Genomic DNA, 20,825 nt, shown 5'->3' on the forward strand with positions numbered 1-20,825 from the left:
TTAGATGTTTTCAGAGATGATGTTCACATTGGCTTGCACTTCACTCAGAACGTCACTGTAGGAGTCACAGGGCGGCTTCAGAATAGAAAGGAGATCTTGCACTAACTGAACAGCTTCATCAAGGGTCTTCTCCTGGTTCTCTGCTTTACACAGAAGTTTAGTGATGTTTTTACTGCTCTGCACTAGATCTCCCAGGACAAATGATGAATCAGACTGAGATTTAAGCTCTTCAATTGGAGGCATTACTTTTTTCAGATCACTTCTTGCCAATTGAATAGTGACTAAAGGACACAAGACATTCCCCATGATACCCATGGTGTTCTCATGCAGTTCCTTTATGACCGTAACCTTGTCTTTCAATGACACCATAGAGAAGGCAATCTTCTCATAAAGATCAGGTGCAATGCTCTTACAATGTTTCTCCTCCCTTTCACAAACATCAACAATCTGACACATGACCTCTCTCATCCTGGCACAGTTCTGTTCAATACTTTCATTTTCATTTGCTGAGACTGCAGGACAGATGTTTCGCTCCATGTGAGTATTGAGTATCTCCAACAGTCTGTTAGTGATGCTGAAGTATTTGTGCACATAGTGATGGAGGGACTGGGTGGATCTTATCAGCTCTTCTTTCTTCTCTTTGTCATTCTTGCCAAGAATCCAAGATAACATTCTGGCCTCTGTTGTTCAAGAAAAAAAAGTAAGTACATTGTTATATTTGGTTGGTTCTTGACTACACTCTTAAAAGTTTAATTGCTTAAAAGGTTCTTCACAGTGATGCCATAGAGGAACCATTTTTGGGCTCCACAAAGAACCAAAGTTCTTTAAAGAAACATGTCTTTCTTACCTATTTACAATCTGAAGAACCTTTTCTCACCACAAAAAACCTTTTGTGAAACAGAAATGTTCTTCGGATGTTAAAGGTTGATAGTTGATTATTCTTGGCTTGTATCATGCAAGATTAGATCAAGAGTGCATATCATTATGATCTTTCATCCTGATGGGTTTTGTTCTTGACAAATATTAATGATAATTTTAGAGCAAAATAATTCGAGAGGAGCTCTGTGCTGGTTTCCCAGAATTGGATAAAATAAATAAATTTGATGACTCGGGTGGAGGAGAAATGCCAGAAGAATTAGAGAATGGAGGAGAATGATTGACAGGACCACGTGACCACGATTCTCCCAGTCAGGCAACACAGTCATTGAAACAGTTCCTATCCAATATATTGTGGCACAGAATTGTCTGTCATGATATAAAACTTGTTTTAAAATGAGAAAGAAACAAAATATTCAAAGCATTGTGTTATTGTTTGTTGCTTTGGAGAAACAACGACAGATGCAAAGATACACAAATATACAATATATTTTAAAATGATTTTATTGAATACATAAAATAAAGAACACATTCTCTTTTTTAGTTTCTAAGAATTTCTTGTAATCATTGATCATTGTAATTCCAGCAAACATTTCTGACAGAAATAAATCACCATTTATGTTTAGAATAGATACAATAATATGGAAGTAGTGTGGAATTTCAGACTACTCAGTTCCAATGGAGTACAAACAGACCACAGATTATACAACATGGATATAAAGAAATGACTTCTTGATGTAGCTCAGATAAGAATCTACAACTTCTTTTTCATCCTTTTAATATCTGCCATGACTTCAAATATGCTATCCTGATAGTCTTCAGATGCTGGTTTGAATTTATCCAAAGCGCTGTCATACTCTTTCAGGTCATGTTCAAGCTGATCACGCTCAATGCTCCCCATAATAGCCTCAACAATCATACCAATCCCCAAGAACACCACCCCGATAACAACATTTGCAACAAACGTTGATGTAAGTAAACCGTATTTCAATACGATGTTTTCCAGAATCATTCCACTTTTCATTAGCCAAGAAACTGCAACACCAGTTCCAACTGCAGCAACTCCAATAACAGCTTTTGCAACTTTTGCGTGCTCAGAGGTGTTCAGTCTCAGATCCATTTTCTTCAGTTTCTCATACAGGGTTGGTTCCAACTTGTCTTTCAGCTCCTGGTCAAGCTTCTCCACAGCAGCCTGGATCTCATGTATGCGCATAATTAATATATCACAGTTATGCTTAACATCAGCTTTCTCATCCAGGGTGATATTACTGAAGGAATATCCTAAGTGCTCATTTAAAACAGCGATGAGTTTGTTGGTGGCTCGGAAGTTGTTTTCCATCAGGTTTTTGAGATCTTCACTTTTGCGAATAAGCTGCTCTCTTCTTTCAGGATTTCCAGGGTAGAAAATATCACTCCAACTCATTTTTATATCACAGTCTTAAAAATTAAGAGAGAAAAAATATTTATTTACAAGAATAACAAGTCTCTGTATTCATGAACTCATTTCCAAATAAAGATTTATTAGATATTTTAAACACAGCCATTTTTTATGTTTTATATATCTTTGTGTATGATGTGGGCCAAAGTTGTAATAATGTACAAGCTTTCACATTACTCAACAAAAAAGTGTCTTTTTAGAAAAGACACTGTACAAAGGCCCAGATGTCACCGAATTTCCCAAATAATTCTGACCAATAACGGTATTGGTGGTTCATAATAGTTACTGTATGTTCCCTGTATTTCTATTTCTTTTGAGCAGTGATCAGTCGTTTATTCATTATAATATTCATGCGATTAAGCAGTCGAGTAGTATTCACGCCCTCTTGTGGCAATTTAAGGAATCATCACCCAGTATGGTTCGATTAGGCTTATTTATTCGTGTTTTATTTTACATTGTCAGGCTTGGATTCGCCATGCCAGGAGATTTTTTCCCTACACTGTCTATTCCTGAACAGTACAATCTACTCATTAAAAATGAGTTAACTGTACTTAAAACTGAAACAGTTCCATTAACTCAAAACTTTAAAGTCTCCCAGATAGCAAGCAACCATTGAATTAATTTTGATAAAATGTTGACATTTCAACAGCATAGGGTGATCAGTGTTCGCTTTAGTTGGTCTCTTGACTCCTGCGTTTCACTATTAGGATATTTATTTAGATTCTCTTTGACCATTTAAACATCATGTGCAAATATTCTTGTCTTGGTAAAGAACAAAGAGATCTTATGGTGGAGTGATTTTATCATTATGAATCACTGATAAAGAGTGTGTTGTGTTATTACTGTGTAAATTGAGTGATTTAATATTGCAAATTAGTGCTATGACTGTCATAACCTCAGAAAAAAACAAAATATTTTAACAAGCGACTCAATTAGACATCGGTGTATGAAACTCAACAATGGTGACAATCAACAAAAGAAAGCTTCATGCTACAATGCATGCTGGGAAACATCATAGTTCAAAACTCATTCATGATTCCCGGCATGCATTGCAGTTGATCTGTTTATCTGAATTAGTTTGATGATTGTCACCATTGTTGAGGTTTGTATGATGAGTATTGTCTAAGTGAGTCAGCACATCGTTCTTTATTTCTGCTCAATCCTTGTGCACTTATGAATTGAAATATTTTCATCAGTAAGAAAAGGCTAAGATTCATTATTTAAAACAGCTTCTCTACTTTATTAAAACTTGACACCTATTATGAAATCTACATTTGACTTTTTTGAAGATCTCTTTATTAATCAATGCGCAAGTGTTATTTCTGAAACACATACAAGCACTGACAGAGAAATTAACTTAAAAGGGGTTACGAGTCAAGAGCCCATCTAAAGTGAACACTGTTTAACATAATGGTAGTTAATCACGTCCTAATATTTTTTTTAGTTAAGTGAACACTATTATAATAAGTTAACTTAAGTAATGATTTTGAGTCAGCAGTACTTAATTATACTTGATCAGTAAATTCAGACAATAATTATTATTGAGTTCAACTAACTTAAAATTAAAACACTACTTTGCTTAAAAATATTGATGTAATCGGTTTCCTCATTTTTTTTGTAAAGTCAACTTATTACATTTCACAGTTTGACAGAATAGTTCATGTTACTAATTATTTTAAGTTCCGTCTACTTAGAATTTAGTGCAATGCCCTTTTATATGTTGGATGAGCTGAACATTTTAAGTTCACTTTACTCAAATATCAAATACACATTACTTAACTTTTTTCCTCAAAATGTTTAAGTACACTCAACTTATCCGGGTGTAACAGTCTAAAACAGGGATCCCCAAACTGCGGCCCGCCCCCACATTTGGACCAGCCCTCTGAACAATGCCAGAGACATTTAGAAAATTAAAATTTAAATATACGGTTTCAATAATATCATGTCTATATTTTATAATAAATATTGGCTTTCAGACTAAAATTTCCCTAATTATTTGTTAAATTCACCTACCAATATTGTGTAATTTCTGAGCACATATGAACACAAACAAGATATATTTTACATGTATTGAGCACTGTTATTCACCACAGTTATTATACAAATGAGAAATACCTAAAAAGTATTAAGAAGTATTCATAGGAAGTTTAGGAACATTAGTAGACATAGATGGGTTAATCTGAAATCACAATTAATCAAGAATGATTACATATGAGTAGGTTTATGATGATGATTTGATTAGTTGAAGACAAATTGATGTTGTAATGATACAATCTGTACCTGTAAACAATGATTATTCATATAAATGCACTTGATGTCACTTTAAGCATGTTTAAGAGCACATTTGAGCACTATGAACCATTGAAAAATCCAGTAAAGCCTAGAGGCCTGCGGCCTTCAAGAGTTGAGACCTAGGTAATTTCCACAGACCATCTGGACCTGGACCTTGTGTAAAGACCTTGTGTAAAAATATGTTTTAATAAATACGTATCTTGAGATGACGGCCGAGGTCCAGTGATTCTTGATTATTTCAAGGAGACCATCTGGACCATTGTGTAAAAGTATATTTTAATTGCCAGCCTACCACGAATAAATACGTACCTTGTTGCCTGGGATATATTGGTGGCAGAAAATCAACAATTGGTTATTAAAAATAAGAGATAACGGGAATCTACCTGATTGGTTTTAGAAAGGACCAACTTTCAGAAGTTTCACTATAACTGTAGACTGAAAACACTTAAAGTTAACTCTTTGACACTTGGACCTTCTTTGTCTGAGAGATTTTTTGAACTGCAAGATCGTTACTTTCACCTCGACATCAACAGAATGGTACGTTCAACATAACGTACCATCGCGATCGAACAGCTGACGCGCGAACCAGCGGAAAAATTCAAAGAGACGACAAAATGGCCAAGCGGTTGGGAAAGAGAAAGGTTGATTCAGAATGCAGGGTATTTAACCAAAAGTGGACAAGTGATTATTTTTTTGTTCAGCGCAAAGAAGTGGCTGTTGTTCTGGTTTTTCCTCTTTTGATTCTGAAGAAACGACTCTTGAGTCAAGGTTTTGAAACCAAAAGTAGTTAGACTTTATTCTCACAAAGTTGAAACAAAGCCGAGTTGGATTGCAATGCAACTGCCCAACTCTGGTTGGGGGCAGACCTTTATAGTGTCCTTACACACACACACACGCGCGCGCACGCACGCACGCACGCACACACGCACACACGCACACACGCACACACACACACACACACACACACACACACACACACACACACACACACACACCTAAGTTATTGGGGGTTACCATGATAACTTGAAACAGATGTCTGATCTCAGCATTCCTAGCTGGTGAGGGGGGGTTACTACCAAAGACTCTGGTATTTACGACTAGAGATGAACTAACAAAGACCAGATCTTATGTAGAGATAGATTTATAATAGTAAAGTAATGTGTACATGATTCCTTTATATTTTGGTCAATAAAATCTTCAACACTGTTTGTCTCATCTCTCAAGAAACAGTGTCTGTGTTCAAAGAATACAATCTCTGCCGACACTATAAAACCCGCCACAGAGAAAAGTATTCTAGCTTGGCAAGGCCAAATGAGAGTGTTGAAGCTTAAAAGCGTACTATCAGCTCAGCGGAATACATTTGTACGCCAAACCCAGCTAAACCAGTCATCCGTCCGAGCTAGCTATCAGGTAGATAAACTGATTGCAACCAATGGTAGGCCATTCAGTGACGGCGAGTTCGTCAAGAAATGTATGAATGCTGTGCCCCGATAAGAAAGATGTCTTAAATGCGGTCAGTCCGCAAGTACAGTCACCAGACGAATTGAAGAAATGGGGGATAATGTATATGCCCAGCTGCAGGAGAAAGTGAAAGAATTTGATTTTTTTGCATTAGCACTGCATGAGAGCAATGACGTGCAGGACACAGCAGAGCTGCTAATATTTCTTCGCGGAGTAAGTTCAAACTTTGAAGTGTCAGAGGAGCTAGCAGCCCTACAAAGTCTAAAAGGCACTACGACAGGGGAGGATATTTTTGGTAAAGTGTGCCAAACGATGGGAGAGCTGGGTCTAGACTGGTCTAAGCTGGCCAGCATCACTACTGACGGGGCTCCTAGTATGGTTGGCGCATCGAGGGGGCTTATAGGACGCATGAATAAAGAAATGGAGGAAAGAGGTCTAACCCCGCCGTTACAAGTCCACTGCCTGATTCACCAGTAAGCACTCTGCTGCAAAGTTCTGAAGTGGGAATCAGTCATGAAGGTGGTAGTGTCATGCATAAACTTCATCAGAGCAAACGGACTTAAACACCGGCAGTTCCAGGCCTTTCTCGCCGAGCTAGAGTCTGCTCACGGAGATGTGCTTTACCACACTGAAGTCCGATGGTTAAGCCGGGCCAGAGTTTTGAGGCGTTTTTATGAGCTGCTACCCGAAATCAACGCCTTTCTTCTAACGAAGGGCAAAACTGTCCCAGAACTGATTGACGCAGAATGGAAATGGGACCTCGCCTTTTTAACAGATGTGACAGAAATGTTGAACGGCCTCAACTTGCAGCTCCAAGGTAAGGGGAAACTAATATGCGACATGTATTCCCACATAAAAGCATTTGAGGTGAAAATAGCACTGCTTGTGGGACAAGTGCAAAAGCAAGACTTCACTCATCTCCCCGTTACCAAAAGTCTCTCAGCTGAGAAACCAGTGGCTCCACTCGCAGCTGAAAAGTCTGTGGAAGCGCTGGAAATGCTGAAGGTGGAGTTTGACGTGCGATTCCGTGAGCTACATGTTCACGCTAAAGAAATCCGCCTTTTCCAGAACCCCTTTGCTGCCGACATTGACAAAGCCCCGACTTCTTATCAGTTCGAGTTGGCTGAGTTACAGAACTGTGATGTTCTGAAAGATGCATTGAAACCCTCATTGAATTCTGTGCTTCCCTTCCTAAAGAGACATACCCAATAGGGCTGTGTATTGGCAAGTGCCTCCCGATACGATACATATCACGATACAATATATTGCTATGTATTTCGATACGATACACATTTGCCACATATTGCAATACTTTAAATAGAAAATGTAAAAAGTAGAGCTAGAAATACAACATGCTGTGCACCACCGGGGGTTTTCTGTAAGGATAAGTGTAAAAACATCCCTTACCGCTGCAGAGTGGCCTTTAGATCAGAGGTTTGGGTTCTCAAACTGTGGATAGCGACCCTCAAGTGGGTAGCACAGGGGAATAAGGTGGATGCCCACACTGACCCAGTCGCTGTTGAGTCTGTACGAGATACATCTCGTTCATGAACGAATTGAACGAGAGTGTACAGTACACTGTAGGTCGGTCATTTAGCATGAGTCTCGTTCAGCAATCAGCAGAAAGCGGATGCAAAGCGCAGTTACAGGTAGGCTACTTTGCACGCTTGTTTATTTAAAATACATAAACTTTACGTTTAACATAATCCCAGATTTATGAATGTGTAAATGACCAAACAATTAACTTTTAAATTATGCAGAAAAACCTTGTGCGTTGGTCATCTGAACCACTTATTTAGATTTATTTTATTTATTTAATGAGTAGATCAGAGACACACATTTTAATAAAGCCTGTAATCAGTTTATACGTCCATTAATACGTTCGTTGACATAACACAACTCTTTTTCGCCACCTACTGGCGTATTGTAGAAATGGTCACTGAACGAATCAGTGAACGAATCTGAACGAATCATTTTGGTGAACGAACTGAAAAAGAACGAATCACTCTAATGAATCATAATTCCCATCACTAAGTGCGATGTGGATGAGTGACCAAATCCACAAGAAAGGCTTGATGAAAACAGAACTGCAGTGAGGAGCACTCCAGATGACATTTTCCTGTTGTGTGGTTTTGCTTTTGAACATTTTTGCTTGCTTTTTTATTGCTTTCAAATATTCCATTTCTGGTAAAAATGTGATTGTTTCATTACTGTAATAAACTAAATTTTTGTTCATTCACTCCACTGTGTCTATACTCTTGTCTAGTTCTATTGCATTGTAAGTACTTGTAAAACCATAATGAAACCTATATCATATATTTTATACAACTATATTTAATGACTGTACTAATATGAAACTATGGATTTCTTGCGTGTGGATGATCTCTAAAGTAATGTTCATATGATATTTCATGATAAATGAGTTATTTGAACAAGTTATTTTGTAAATGTAAGGCTTATTTAAAGATATGAATGCAACATGCAGTTTTGAACACTGGATAACCTGTGTAAAAAGTAATGACTGTTTAGAGTTTTGTGTCTATAGTTTTGAAAAATGACATCAAGGTTCTGAAATTGGTGACAAAATGATTGAAAAAAACTGTATAACTAAATGCTGTTTATTTATTCAAGTGTCTGTTTACGTTAAGAAACATTTGTGTGCATGTTTATATCAATAGATTATTTTCTAATCAAGGTCATTTTCTTTGTGTATAATGTGTTACTATTTGTTCTCAATCACGTCATCAGTAAAGCAAGTCTTTTCCACTGGTGCTTCTCTTTAACTAAGAATCATCTCATACAGGGTTTCACGCTAAATTAGTACATACTTTGAATCGGTCCATTTCAGCCAGGTTAAAGTTTTTCATTCAGAGGAAAAGCCTAAAGTAGATTTGTTCAAAACACTGTTTTGTCTTATTTGCATGGTGCATTGTAGTGTGTAATTTTTTTAAAAATAGCATCTTTGATCGGATTTTACTATTATATGCATATTTATGTGTATTTAATAGAAAATCACCCCATTTAAACCCAGTTGGATGGGGCTCAATTGAACAACTGAATCTACACATGTAGAGTAAAGCGCTTAACACTACAAGATAGTATTCCCACTACAAACTTTAAATTGAACCTTCAGGAAGACATTCCCTGCTAACTTATTAACACACACACACGCACACACGCACACACACACACACACGCGCACACACACACACACACACACGCACACACACACACACGCACACACGCACACGCGATATTGCGATAACTCAAACAGATTTTTTTACTGACATTAGTGATGTTACGCCTGATAGAGAGAATTTGAAGTGTGTGTCAAGAGCTATTCACATCCTGTACACTGTATTTCTGAACAGTATAACCTGTTCATTAAAAGTGAGTCAACTGTACTCAAAATTGTGAAACAGCTCATTTAACTTTCATTAAACACATTTAACGTTGGGTGGGGGGGGGCATTTTCCCTCACTCTACCCTACTAGTTTGTGTAACTCGGCTATCGTCTCTTCTGAGTTGTGTTGTGCATCAATAAAACTTGTTTTCAAAACGTTTTCCTCCATCCGTTTATTTAAACAGCTTTAACATAGTGAGATGATATATTTCAGCATGTTAAACAGCTCCCATGCTGGCATTAAAATGACACATTTTTTTACAATCATGCCTATATCTTGTACTTTCTTTTGATATTGAATCATAGCACACATTTTAATAACAATGAATCACAAATAACTGTAAACTTACAGAGCTAGTCACACAACACACTTCTGACCTTACACACATGAAATAAGCAGCGTTACACTTTACTTCTTCCGGTCCAATCGTCTTTTAGTGGGATTATTCATCTATATTTTATTATTAGCAAGTGGGACTACACATATAACCCTGTTACAAATGAAATTGACAAAGACTAAAGCTAAAGGTTCTCTACAAATTGCTCTTGTAGTGCTAGACAAATGTTTTTTATCTCAAGCAGTAAACTTATACAACTATTAAAATAATATTACAAAGTTACATAAAATCTTCATGGAACACTTAACAGGTTGCCTCTATATAACCTTTCTGCTATAGACATCATGCAGATTTGACTTTTTTATACTTTTTGAGCCAATTTATAAATAGGTATGTTAACAATGTGAGTAAGTGCCCTCAGGAGCAGTACATCAATGTCATCTTCTGGATCAATTTCTTCATGGTAGTTCTTCACAGGGAAGATGTGGCTCACAGGCACATCCATCCCAGATAGCAAATATTTGCTGCCCACATCTGGCCCACACCTTACACCCCATACCCCCTCATCTGGCCCACATATGGCATGGAATGATGGCACTTGGGTGGTCCGCTCCTGTTTGCCAGGTTTGGGCCACAAGCAAGCCAAAGCAATGCTGCATGTCAGCCAAAAACAAAACAAATAAAGCAGAACTGACTCAAATTTAAACAACAGTTCATTTCAATTCAGGCCCAGATTTATCCTAAAACCAACACCTTTCTGTGCTCCTGTTTGACAGAATTTCTATTGAGTTTCATTATTATTATAGTGATGATTGAGTCATTGAACATCTGCTGTTAAACAACAATAAAACATCAAGTCGTGGATGTTATGTTGCAGTCCCTGTGAAGCAGAAGTGGTGATCGTCTTCAGTATTCTGACATATGTCCAAGATTAATAGTGGGTGTGGCTCATGTTTTCCACTGTGAATTGATTGGACGAATAAAAACAGGATGTTCCCGTATTTTTACGGTAGTTTACTGGCAGCCACTGCTGCCAGTATTTTTCCGTAAAAACTACGGAAATGTTTTTGGGTCACCACTATGCTGAAGAGTGGAGTCTGTGTTTAAGTCAAGGTCAGGCAAAGAGGTACTAATGTTATGCCGCATGTTGCTTTGTTTAAAAGGGACTTTGATGTTTATTAATGATGAATTGCAAAGAAATAAAATAAGTTAATATACTGTTTTTGCTTTTATGCATTAGGTCCATGTTTTCATTTTATATAAACAAATGCTGTTAATATAAAAGACTCAGATGTAATAAGTTCACACACAGCTTGAAGTTTTGCCCTGAAGTTTTAAACTGCAAAGCTGTTTACATAATTGTCCCGTATTTTTTACGAAAAAAATACTGGCAAATTAAAATTGCCATGACACTACCATCTCTCTTTATTTTTGGAAGTTATGTTTGTTTTCTCCTCTTTTCCTAAAAATTTTTTTTGGGCACGCCGATGCGGTTGCTCTTCTTAAGCCCAAGTAGCAGTCCAGACTGACCAGGCCCTTACAGCGAGTAACCTGGTCCACTGTTGTGCCAGCCAACCAGTAACAGCCAAACAGGTCCAACGTCTGGATATTTTTGTATTTAGGTGGACACACTTAATCTGAGATGAACGGCGTTGGTAACAACACTTGGTAATGGAATTTTAAATTGACCCACTAACCCATTGCACAACAGTAACAAGAGTAGCCACAAATCAATGTCTTTGAATATACTTTATTCACAACAAGTATCTCAGAAACAAATCACAGAGAAACCTCACTGGATAAAAGATTTTAAGATTTTATACTGCATGATAAGATGACATGATCATTTTTCTTTCAATATGTTTAGTTTATCCCTCAATCTTTTACATTCTCTATACTGTTTGCTAAGATCATAATTTCAGAATGCAACATGGTTAGCGTCTCGACAATTATTATCAAACAAAATGAAACTGACTCCATAATATTTTGTCAACTCCTGCTCTAAGCCTCTTACAGTCATTTGTTCAGGAGGAGTTTCGGTTTTAATGTTTTCTCCTATTGCTCCTCCTGAGCTTAGTTGGTTGCTTGTAATGTGGTGGCAACAATACGCGGTCCAAAAATGACTAGGCACATTCACTCTATTGTTTATAATTTTTTTGTTATTTACACTTGGTACAACCCCTGTAACAATATGAGCAGTTTCCATTCTACAATGACTAGTCACCATATTCACCATATCTTTTTCTAACTTATTCCATTTACCCCTGTTAAAGGATGGGTTTTGAGGGGCAGCATTAGTAAGAGTAAATGTGGCATAAGCACATTCCTGTGAATTTGCTTGCCTGACTGGAGCCAAATGTCCTTTGTCAAACTCGGAATTCGCATAGTCTGCGTTGGATGCTTGGTTTATTAAAGGAATGTTGGATCCTGATTCCATATTTTTTTTTGAATTATCCAGGACATCAAGCTGGAATAGTAAATCAAATAAAAAGATGAGCTTAAAACATTCCGCTTACAAGAAAAACAAACATGTGTAGATATTATGATGTTGCTGCATGCTTACTAAGAGAAAGACTGTTTACATAAGCCAAAAGCAGAGAGCATTGAGAATCCTGGAGATCAAGAATCAAGGTTTTCAGGATCACTTGAAAATGATAGAATTATATGTGTGTTGGAGCGGTTAAACTCTCTATTCAATATCCAGGAGCAAGGTTGACAACCTATAGCCTAAAATGACTTTTTACAGTGTAAAGCATACAAAATGTAGGCTAACTGTATAATTGATTGACAGTTTTGATGTGTCATGAACTTTATGTGTAAAAAAAACCCTGCAATATACCCTGTCAAAAATAAGTGTTATTTATAGTGGACTCAAATGAACAAAGTTCACAATACTAGACATATAGGCGTATCAAATTTAATGAAGTAATACACAATAAATGAAGGTCCATCTCTGTCTTAAAAAACAAACTCTATTCCTTCAACACAAGCCTAATGAAGATTAGGTTATTTGTGGAACCATTTGAATAAAAATGGTTCCATTGTGGCACCAAGAAAGCACCTTCTTTAAAAGAGTGTATACTCAAAAAAATGCTGGGCTGTTTTACCCGTGGCTGGTTAAATATGGCAACATATATGGCAGATATAGTTTGCAGTAAGTAATAATGTTGGTGTTTATGGAGTTGTTTAATCCCCTAGTGAGATGATTTTGGACACAGTTTCTAGTGTGGACTGAGTGCTGTATGTTCACAATATTTTGCAATATGCCCAATTTTTTTTAAATCCTTACTCACAATGCAGTTTGCAGTACAAAAAGTAGTGGTAAGTAGTTTTAACACAACATTCTTTACAGTGTATAAACTTTGCACATTTTTTCTAACTGTAATGCGTAACTGTAATATTTCACTTACCTGAGGTTCAATGTACCATTTGTCTGATCTATCGCAGCCCATCTTCCCTTCAAACACATAGGCCGAATACACAGGGATCTTGTTCTCTGTGTCATAAAGTGTAGCATAATAGGCTTGATTATCTAGAGTTTGGCAGATCTGTTTGTACTGAGTTCCAGGAAGTACTGTTGGTGATATTCCATTCTTAAAAAAACCACCACATGCTTTTTGAAAATCCGTCACAACCTCAGCCGAACCACCAGAGAGAAGAAACAGCATTACAAGAAAAAACATCTTGATGACCATGAGATGAAGAACTCTCTGCAAGTAAAAGAACCAAATGTGACATTTGTATAAATACAAAGTTTCTAGAGTGTTCTCATATAAAAAATGTAATATATTACAAATAATATAAATTTGAATTAGAATAACTTAAATGACAGACAAAATCAGATGGTGAAGTATCACAGGGTTAAGAAAACATATAATTTGAATAAATAAAAATATAAAGTATTATCAATTTCTAGCTTTTTTTAATTGTGAAAACATGCAATACAGAAAACATAGAAGCACTAATGGATCTAGTACAGTTGTCCGATAAATTTAATTAAATTAGCTTTATACCTCTCTTTACCACAGGTGACCAGTACAGAATGTGTCTGTCACTATGTGCTATATACAGTAAATCCCTCTTTTTATCTTTGTATAGATAATGATGCCATTTAGTGAAATGTGACGTTATCACTTCTAACATACATTCGTCTTATCGTGACCGTTATTGATAATATTGGCAATGTTCATAGTTGGATGAGGATGTTTTACATATACCAATTTATAATGCGTAGCTGTGTCCCTGGTGACAGCAGTGGGACACAGCACAGACGTTTCTGACTTTTGAAACAAACACAGAGCCAGAATATTTTTATTTTATTTGAAAGAATATGACGAATTTATGAAATTAACTTATGTCAAACACAATAATGAACATCATCATATTAAAACACAAGTTTTCTACAAATTACATATGTTTATTTAACTAGAGTTTAAAGTCAAATAGCCGTTGCAGGCGCACAATGAATCTTGGGATAGCCAAGGCTGTGAAGGATCCATTCGTATTCTTCTCAGCCTGCAGAAAAAAGGATGCATCTTGAGGCTACATTTGAAGCAGCCTTTGAATGGGGACAGCCTTACTTCAGTCGCACCGCTGTGATCGGTCTTGAAATGCTGCCTTTGTGAAGATTTCGTTGAGTCATTGACATAGAGTTCATGATTGTGTATGTCATTTGAGTTCAAAAAATGATAAGCCTTATAGCAATTTATTTCACCAAAACAATCTGATTCCTAATTTTTCAACTAATTTCTAACATATAACAGCAGTGACCACCAAGGTGAGATCTGTGTTGGAGCCTTTACAGGAGTTTACAAGGGCTGGTAAAGATTGTGTCATGAAGTGCCAGGCCACGAACTGGAAGTACTATCAAGCATAGAGGAAAGACATATTAATGTGCCACACAAGTGGAATGTGAGGTCACGACCTGCATGAGCACTTGTAGAGCACATTTCTTGTGTGTAACAAATAGAAAATGTTGTCCTGAGTCCACCCTAAATGTAAGAAAAATTGATAGAAGATTTAGGGGACCATATTCAAACTGCTATCCTGTGGCTAAGTTTTGGAGAAACCCACTGAAGTGCCTGTGCAAGGATCAAAGAGCAGATAAGTAAATTGAATAATGGCAGCAGGCTGTGTAATATTACTTAAAATGCTTCTTCATTTTATTATTGATTGACGCTCATATAAAGCAAGGTGTTCCAACTTAACCTTTTTAAAAGATCTCTCTTTACCACTGCACAAAAGTTATTCAACACTATTGCAAGCATTGAAAGAGAAAAGAAAATTAACTTAATGAAAGTCCAAGAGAAAAGAGCCCAACTAAAGCAAACTCTGATCACAATAATGGTAGTTTGTTGAAATTTCAACATTTTTTCAACATTAATTGCGGGTGCAAAATGATATTGATTCAATGCAATTAACATTGACAAATCAACACATTTTTAACATTGATTCAATGGTTTTCATCTGCTCTCTTGCTGTCAAGGATATGAGTCATTGTAAAGAAAATATATTGTTACAGGGATTGTATTAGGTGATGATAGAAAGGAATAGAGTGAATGTACCTATTAGGGAGTGTATATGGACTGAATTTAAGGGTGAATTCAGCAGCTCAGCAAACGACTGTGAGAGAGCTGAAGAGATAAAGTTTATTTGACATGATAAAGTTTGGTGTTTCGTTTAGTTTGATAATGCTTTGATACTTGCTTTATTACAATGATAAATTACAGCCTTGTTAGATAGCCATGTAATGATATGCAAACCCTGCGTTCCAATTCCTAATCTGTCCTTAATAGTATTAAAAAAAAATGTGTATGTTTTTCTGTTCAGATACATCATTAACTTCAATCTTGAACATGAATAGAATCATTTCAAATATAAATATCATGTTTCAGTGGCTTTTACATTTCTGAAAATTAAATGCAGAACCAGCTGAGTTTTTGTTTTATCCTTTCCTTTGCAAAAGTGTTTTGGCCTCCATGTGCATGTAAAGTTTGATGCATGGCAAGTTCAAGGCTATTTAAAAGCAGAATGTATGCAATACAAACTTATGCAGTTTGTTCTTACAATCATGAGGAAATGAAGGCACACCACAATATGACTTACTACGGTATTTTACAGAAGAGCACTCTTGAGTTTAAAAGCTAATATGAAGGCATCACCACAATGCATTTCACCAAAACAAATCTGTAAAAAAAGGCAATTTTGGCATATTCACAGGGGCTGATGAGGTTTGTGCCAATGTAACGACTATGGCTTTTAAAGGAGTAGTTCACTTTCAAAATAAATTTTCATGATAATTTACTCACCCCCATGTCATCCAAGATGTTTATGTATTTGTTTCTTTAGTCGAAAAGAAATTAAGGTTTTTGATAAAAACATTCCAGGATTTTTCTCCATATAATGGACTTCAATGGACTCCAAACGGTTGAAGGTCAAAATTACAGTTTTGGTGCAGCTTCAAAGGGCTTTAAACGATACCAGACGATGAATAAGAGCCTTATCTAGCGAAACGATCGGTCATTTTCTAAAAAGAATAAAAATGTATATGCTTTATAAACACAAATGCTCACCTTGCTCTGATCTGCGATGCACGTTCATGACTTCACGTAATACGTAATTACGTTGAAAAGGTCACGCTTGACGTATAGGTAAGTCATTGTTTACAAGTTGAACAGTTTTCAAATTACGTATTACGTGAAGTTATGAACGCGCATCGCAGAACAGAGCAATACTCCTTTAAACCTGAGGGTGAGATCACAATGAACACAATGCATCAAGTTAGAAGGTAGGTTTAATTTTGAGTTTTGTTCATACTGGGTTACTGGAAGACAATGAGCTTGGGATTGTCCCCTTGGCACAAAGATCTCTCCAGCCAACACAAACTGTTAACAATGTCATGAATGAATTTTCACTGAATGACTTTTTTAAGCAAAATGAGAGTTCTTACAATACAAAATGCTAATATGTGCATTAAAGAATAGCACTGTCTGTGCATTACCCAAGTAAAACCGCTAGACATTTTTTTGTTATTTCGTTCCTTCAGTTACAATTTCATGGGCTCTTCAACAACTCTGCTTTTGAAAAGTGTGATCTCGTCCAGGTGGCACAGTGGCATACCCCTGATCACATTGTCAAGGTCCTCATCACCACACTAAGAACGGGACGAGATGATGAAAAACTGCAAGAAGAAAGACAAAGAACATTAAAATAAAATAAAAACTTGAAATACAAATTGCTAGTGTTTAAAGACAGTGGAATGACTTCATTCAAATTTGTGCACTTGGCAGAAGCTTTAATCCACAGCAGCTTTAAGTTACATGTTTTATCAGTACTAGAAATGGACCCCACGACTCTGGCAGTGTTGCAGTCAAGCTCAGTTCAGCTATAGGTGACTAACCTGTCCAGCAGGGTTTTCTGCAGCATTTTACAGGTAACAAGTCCCCGCTCATGAACACGTGTCACATGATGACATCGGCAAAAATATGCATGAAAGCTGACACAGCGGAGGGAAGGTTCCCTGTCGAGAAACTAGACACACACGCTGCTGACACTTACTGTACTGAGCGCTTCAAAAAATGCAGCGCTCCCATTAAAGTAGGGCTGCTCCAGCCTGTACATATAAACATCAACACAGAGTTAAAATATTATATTTAAATAACAAATGAATTGTGAAAGTGAAGCAAATGCAATGATTTAAGACTAGTATAATTCTTTAATTCTCTTCTTTTATCTGCATAACCTCATGCCTACTGTTGTGGAAAATGTATATTTTTACCTATTACAGGTGAGGCTGAAATGACAATCCAACTAAAGAACTGTCTTTGATCGCTTATTCTTGCAATAAGGTCATCTGACATACAGAAGGTTCTGCAGTGAGAAGAGGAAATAGAGGCCAACTATCTTTATACCCTGCTCTGAGACAGCCGAATATCACCCCTAAACCAGAAGTCTTTTACTAAAGCATCCTAACAACCAATTCCAACTAACTCTAGTCAAAAACTAGACATTAGGTCAAATTAAGAAAATCATGTACACAGTTCTCATTTCCTGTGTATGCAAGGAAGCAAGCAAACAAACACGTGCACTTACTCAGTAACTTTCCATCATCCACCAGTACAAAGCACTTTCTTATGCCATCGAAAAACAAAGATAAGAGACAAAAGAAATTAAAATTACCATGACACTACCATCTCTCTTTATTTTTGGAAGTTATGTTTGTTTTATCCTTCTCTTTTCCTAAAAAATGTTTTGGGTTTGTTGAACACTGATGTCATGTGCCCTTCAAACTATACTTTCCCAGACACATTTCCTGGGCTTATCGGACAATACATGATTTATCTCAGTTTTACTCTGCCACATGGTTTAGTGTAATAATGAGCTCGTGGTTTAGTGGTTCCGATTCCCTGGAAACACATACAAAAATGATCAGCTTGCAGGGACTACAAGTGTCGGGGATGAGACACGGATACACAGACAGAGGACCCAAGTGCAGACAGGGTAAGGGGTAAACTAGACTTTTAATAAATAACAAAACATACAAAACAAAGACCCACGTGGGGGTAAAATAAACTGTAAACATGACATATAACAAGAACTTACTACACTAAACTAGAAATAACATCTATTACATAAAACAAAAGACTATGCTACACTTAACATGACAAGAACTCACCCACACGAAACACGACAGAGTACAATGATTCAGCACAGGACAGAAAACACAGGGACCTTATAAAGGGGACAAATCAAGAGGAAGCAGGTGCGGGGCATGAACTAATTAACAAACAATAACGAGGGGACGAAAGGGCGGGAACAGAGACGCCACACCGGAGAGTGGAAGACCAATGAGGACAAAACGTCACTCTCCACATAAAACAAGAGGTTCTATCATGGTTCTGCCACTAGGTCAAGAGAAGCAAGACAAGATGGGGAAGAACCATGACAACAAGTCACTTTGGATAGCATTTGTGAAATGCGCATAAATATAGCACATATTTTGTGAGTAACAAACTGAAAATGCCTCCCTGAGCTCACCCTATAAACACTACAGATGTCTGATGATTTATGGAATCATATTCAAAGGTCCAAAGAAATTGCTGTCAATTTTCACTGATAACAGGCCGGCTAGCGTTTAAAACAGAGGGAGAGACACCAATGAACACAATGCATCAAGATATAAAGTGGATTTAATTTTGGCACATTCACAAAGATGACATTTCACATCGATGCAGAGTTTTCTTCATACTGGCTTTCTGGAAAACAATGACCTTGTGATTGTCCGCTTGGCAAAAATATCTCTCAAGCCAACACATGGGTAAAAATATTCCTGGAATCCACTGAAAGACTTTTTTTAAGCAAAATGACATCGGCATTAGATAATAGCACTGTCCGTGCATTACCCAAGTAAAAGCACCAAATGTTTTTTAGCTCTTTTGTTTTCTCAGTCACAGTTTCATTGGCTCTTCAGCAACTCTGCTTTTGAAAAGTGTGATCTCGTCCAGATGGCACAGTGGCATACCCCTGATCACATTGTCCAGGTCCTCATGTAGTAAAGGGTAAATCACCACACTAAGAGCAGGACGAGATGATGAAAGACTACAAAAACAGGGAAAGAGAAATACAAATTGCTAGTGTTTAAAGAGAGACAAATTATTCCTAAATATGTACATACAAAATTATTATTTGGCAAAAGTTTTAATCCAAAGCAATTTTGAGCTACATGTTTTATCAGTACATCCTCCGAAATCGACGGCATGACCCTGGCAGTGTGGCGGTGACTAACCTGTCCAGCAGGGTTTTCTGCAGCATTTTACAGGTAACAAGTGTCCCATTCATGAACATGTGGCACATGATGACATCAACACAGCTCTGCATGAAAGCTGTCACAGCGGAGGGCTGGAAGGTTCCCTGTCGAGAAACTAGACACAGACGTCGCAGCTGCTGACACTTACTGAGCACTTCAAAAAATGCAGCGCTCCCATTAAAGTAGGGCTGCTCCAACCTGTAAATATAAACATCAACACAGAGTTAAAATATTATCTACAAATCGACAATTGATTACCTTTTAATTCATAAGTGAAGCAATGGCAATGATTTAAGAATCAGAAAAACTCTCATTCGCATCAAAGTAGTCATAAAAATGACAAAAATACGTGATATGCGTTTCCTACCATATTGTGATAGATTATACTGAAATGAATGGTTTTAAATACTAAAATTAAATTTTATTGCAAGTATTAATAATCAATTAATATAAAAGTTAACCATCAAGGTTATATTTTCAAAGAATGTTTTTACATTATGCAAAATAATTTTATGTAAAAAAAAAAGTAAATAAAACAATCACTTAAACTGGGTTTGCCACAACTGACCACCAATGAAAAAGTGAATTTTTGGAAAAATGTGGACCCTGTGTGTACCAAGTTCTTATTCTGTCATTGCATTGAACATTCAGGTGCTGCCCCCTACTGGCAAGCTGAAGTCTTGCCATCTCAATAAATCTGGTCATGTTAAGAAAAAAACAACAAAATGAACTTCATGGGTTGCTTGGAATGTGTTGTGAAGTAGCAGTTGTGTGTTCACCTTAAGTTCCTGAGTTGTGTGCAATACGTGAGAGTCTCCAGCAGGGCCTGAGTGTAGTTCATCATCTTTAAGGATCCGAGATTTGCCAGCGATAATGACTGAAGTTCCCTGCACCCCTGAACAAGCTCAATCAACCCTGTTCCCTTCAGCACTCCAGGTAAGTGAGCAAGCGTGAGCTTGCGTAAAAATTTCAGCCCTCCCAAAGCAGCTAATTCACCATCTCCGACACTGTGAGACCAAGGGCACGCAGCGGGGTCCTTCCTCATGGCCGGCTCATTCCGTGGCAAGGCGGAAGAAAAGCCAGCCCCGATAAGCTCCAGTTCTACTAGGTGCGGGCAACCCTGAAGCAGCGGTCCTATCCTGCTGCCGAAACAAACACCTGACAAGGCCCTTACAGTAAGTAGCCACAGTAGAGCCAGCCAACCAATAACAA

At 37.2% G+C, this 20,825-nt stretch overlaps 4 protein-coding genes across 4 annotated transcripts; all 4 read right to left on the reverse strand.

Moving 5' to 3' along the window:
• Nucleotides 1-672, reverse strand: LOC130552516 (single-pass membrane and coiled-coil domain-containing protein 3-like). The gene has a single exon (XM_057330850.1). The coding sequence runs from the start codon at nt 670-672 to the stop codon at nt 1-3; it is 672 nt and encodes a 223-aa protein (XP_057186833.1).
• A 958-nt stretch (nt 673-1,630) lies between these two features.
• Nucleotides 1,631-2,299, reverse strand: LOC130552517 (single-pass membrane and coiled-coil domain-containing protein 3-like). Its single transcript, XM_057330852.1, has one exon. The coding sequence runs from the start codon at nt 2,297-2,299 to the stop codon at nt 1,631-1,633; it is 669 nt and encodes a 222-aa protein (XP_057186835.1).
• A 9,253-nt stretch (nt 2,300-11,552) lies between these two features.
• Nucleotides 11,553-13,834, reverse strand: LOC130553576 (endonuclease domain-containing 1 protein-like). The gene is made up of 3 exons (XM_057332625.1): nt 13,822-13,834; nt 13,219-13,518; nt 11,553-12,275 (listed from the first exon to the last, which is right to left on the reverse strand). Exons 2-3 carry the CDS (start codon nt 13,501-13,503, stop codon nt 11,727-11,729), a joined length of 834 nt encoding a protein of 277 aa, XP_057188608.1. The 5' UTR covers nt 13,504-13,518; nt 13,822-13,834; the 3' UTR covers nt 11,553-11,726.
• A 5,150-nt stretch (nt 13,835-18,984) lies between these two features.
• Nucleotides 18,985-20,688, reverse strand: LOC130553493 (F-box/LRR-repeat protein 18-like). Its single transcript, XM_057332475.1, has 3 exons — nt 20,393-20,688; nt 19,593-19,811; nt 18,985-19,405 (listed from the first exon to the last, which is right to left on the reverse strand). The coding sequence occupies exons 1-3, from the start codon at nt 20,656-20,658 to the stop codon at nt 19,255-19,257; spliced, it is 636 nt and encodes a 211-aa protein (XP_057188458.1). The 5' UTR covers nt 20,659-20,688; the 3' UTR covers nt 18,985-19,254.
• Between the last annotated feature and the right edge of the window lie 137 nt (nt 20,689-20,825).

Source organism: Triplophysa rosa, linkage group LG4 (genome assembly GCF_024868665.1).
Source record: "Triplophysa rosa linkage group LG4, Trosa_1v2, whole genome shotgun sequence".
Taxonomy (NCBI): domain Eukaryota; kingdom Metazoa; phylum Chordata; class Actinopteri; order Cypriniformes; family Nemacheilidae; genus Triplophysa; species Triplophysa rosa.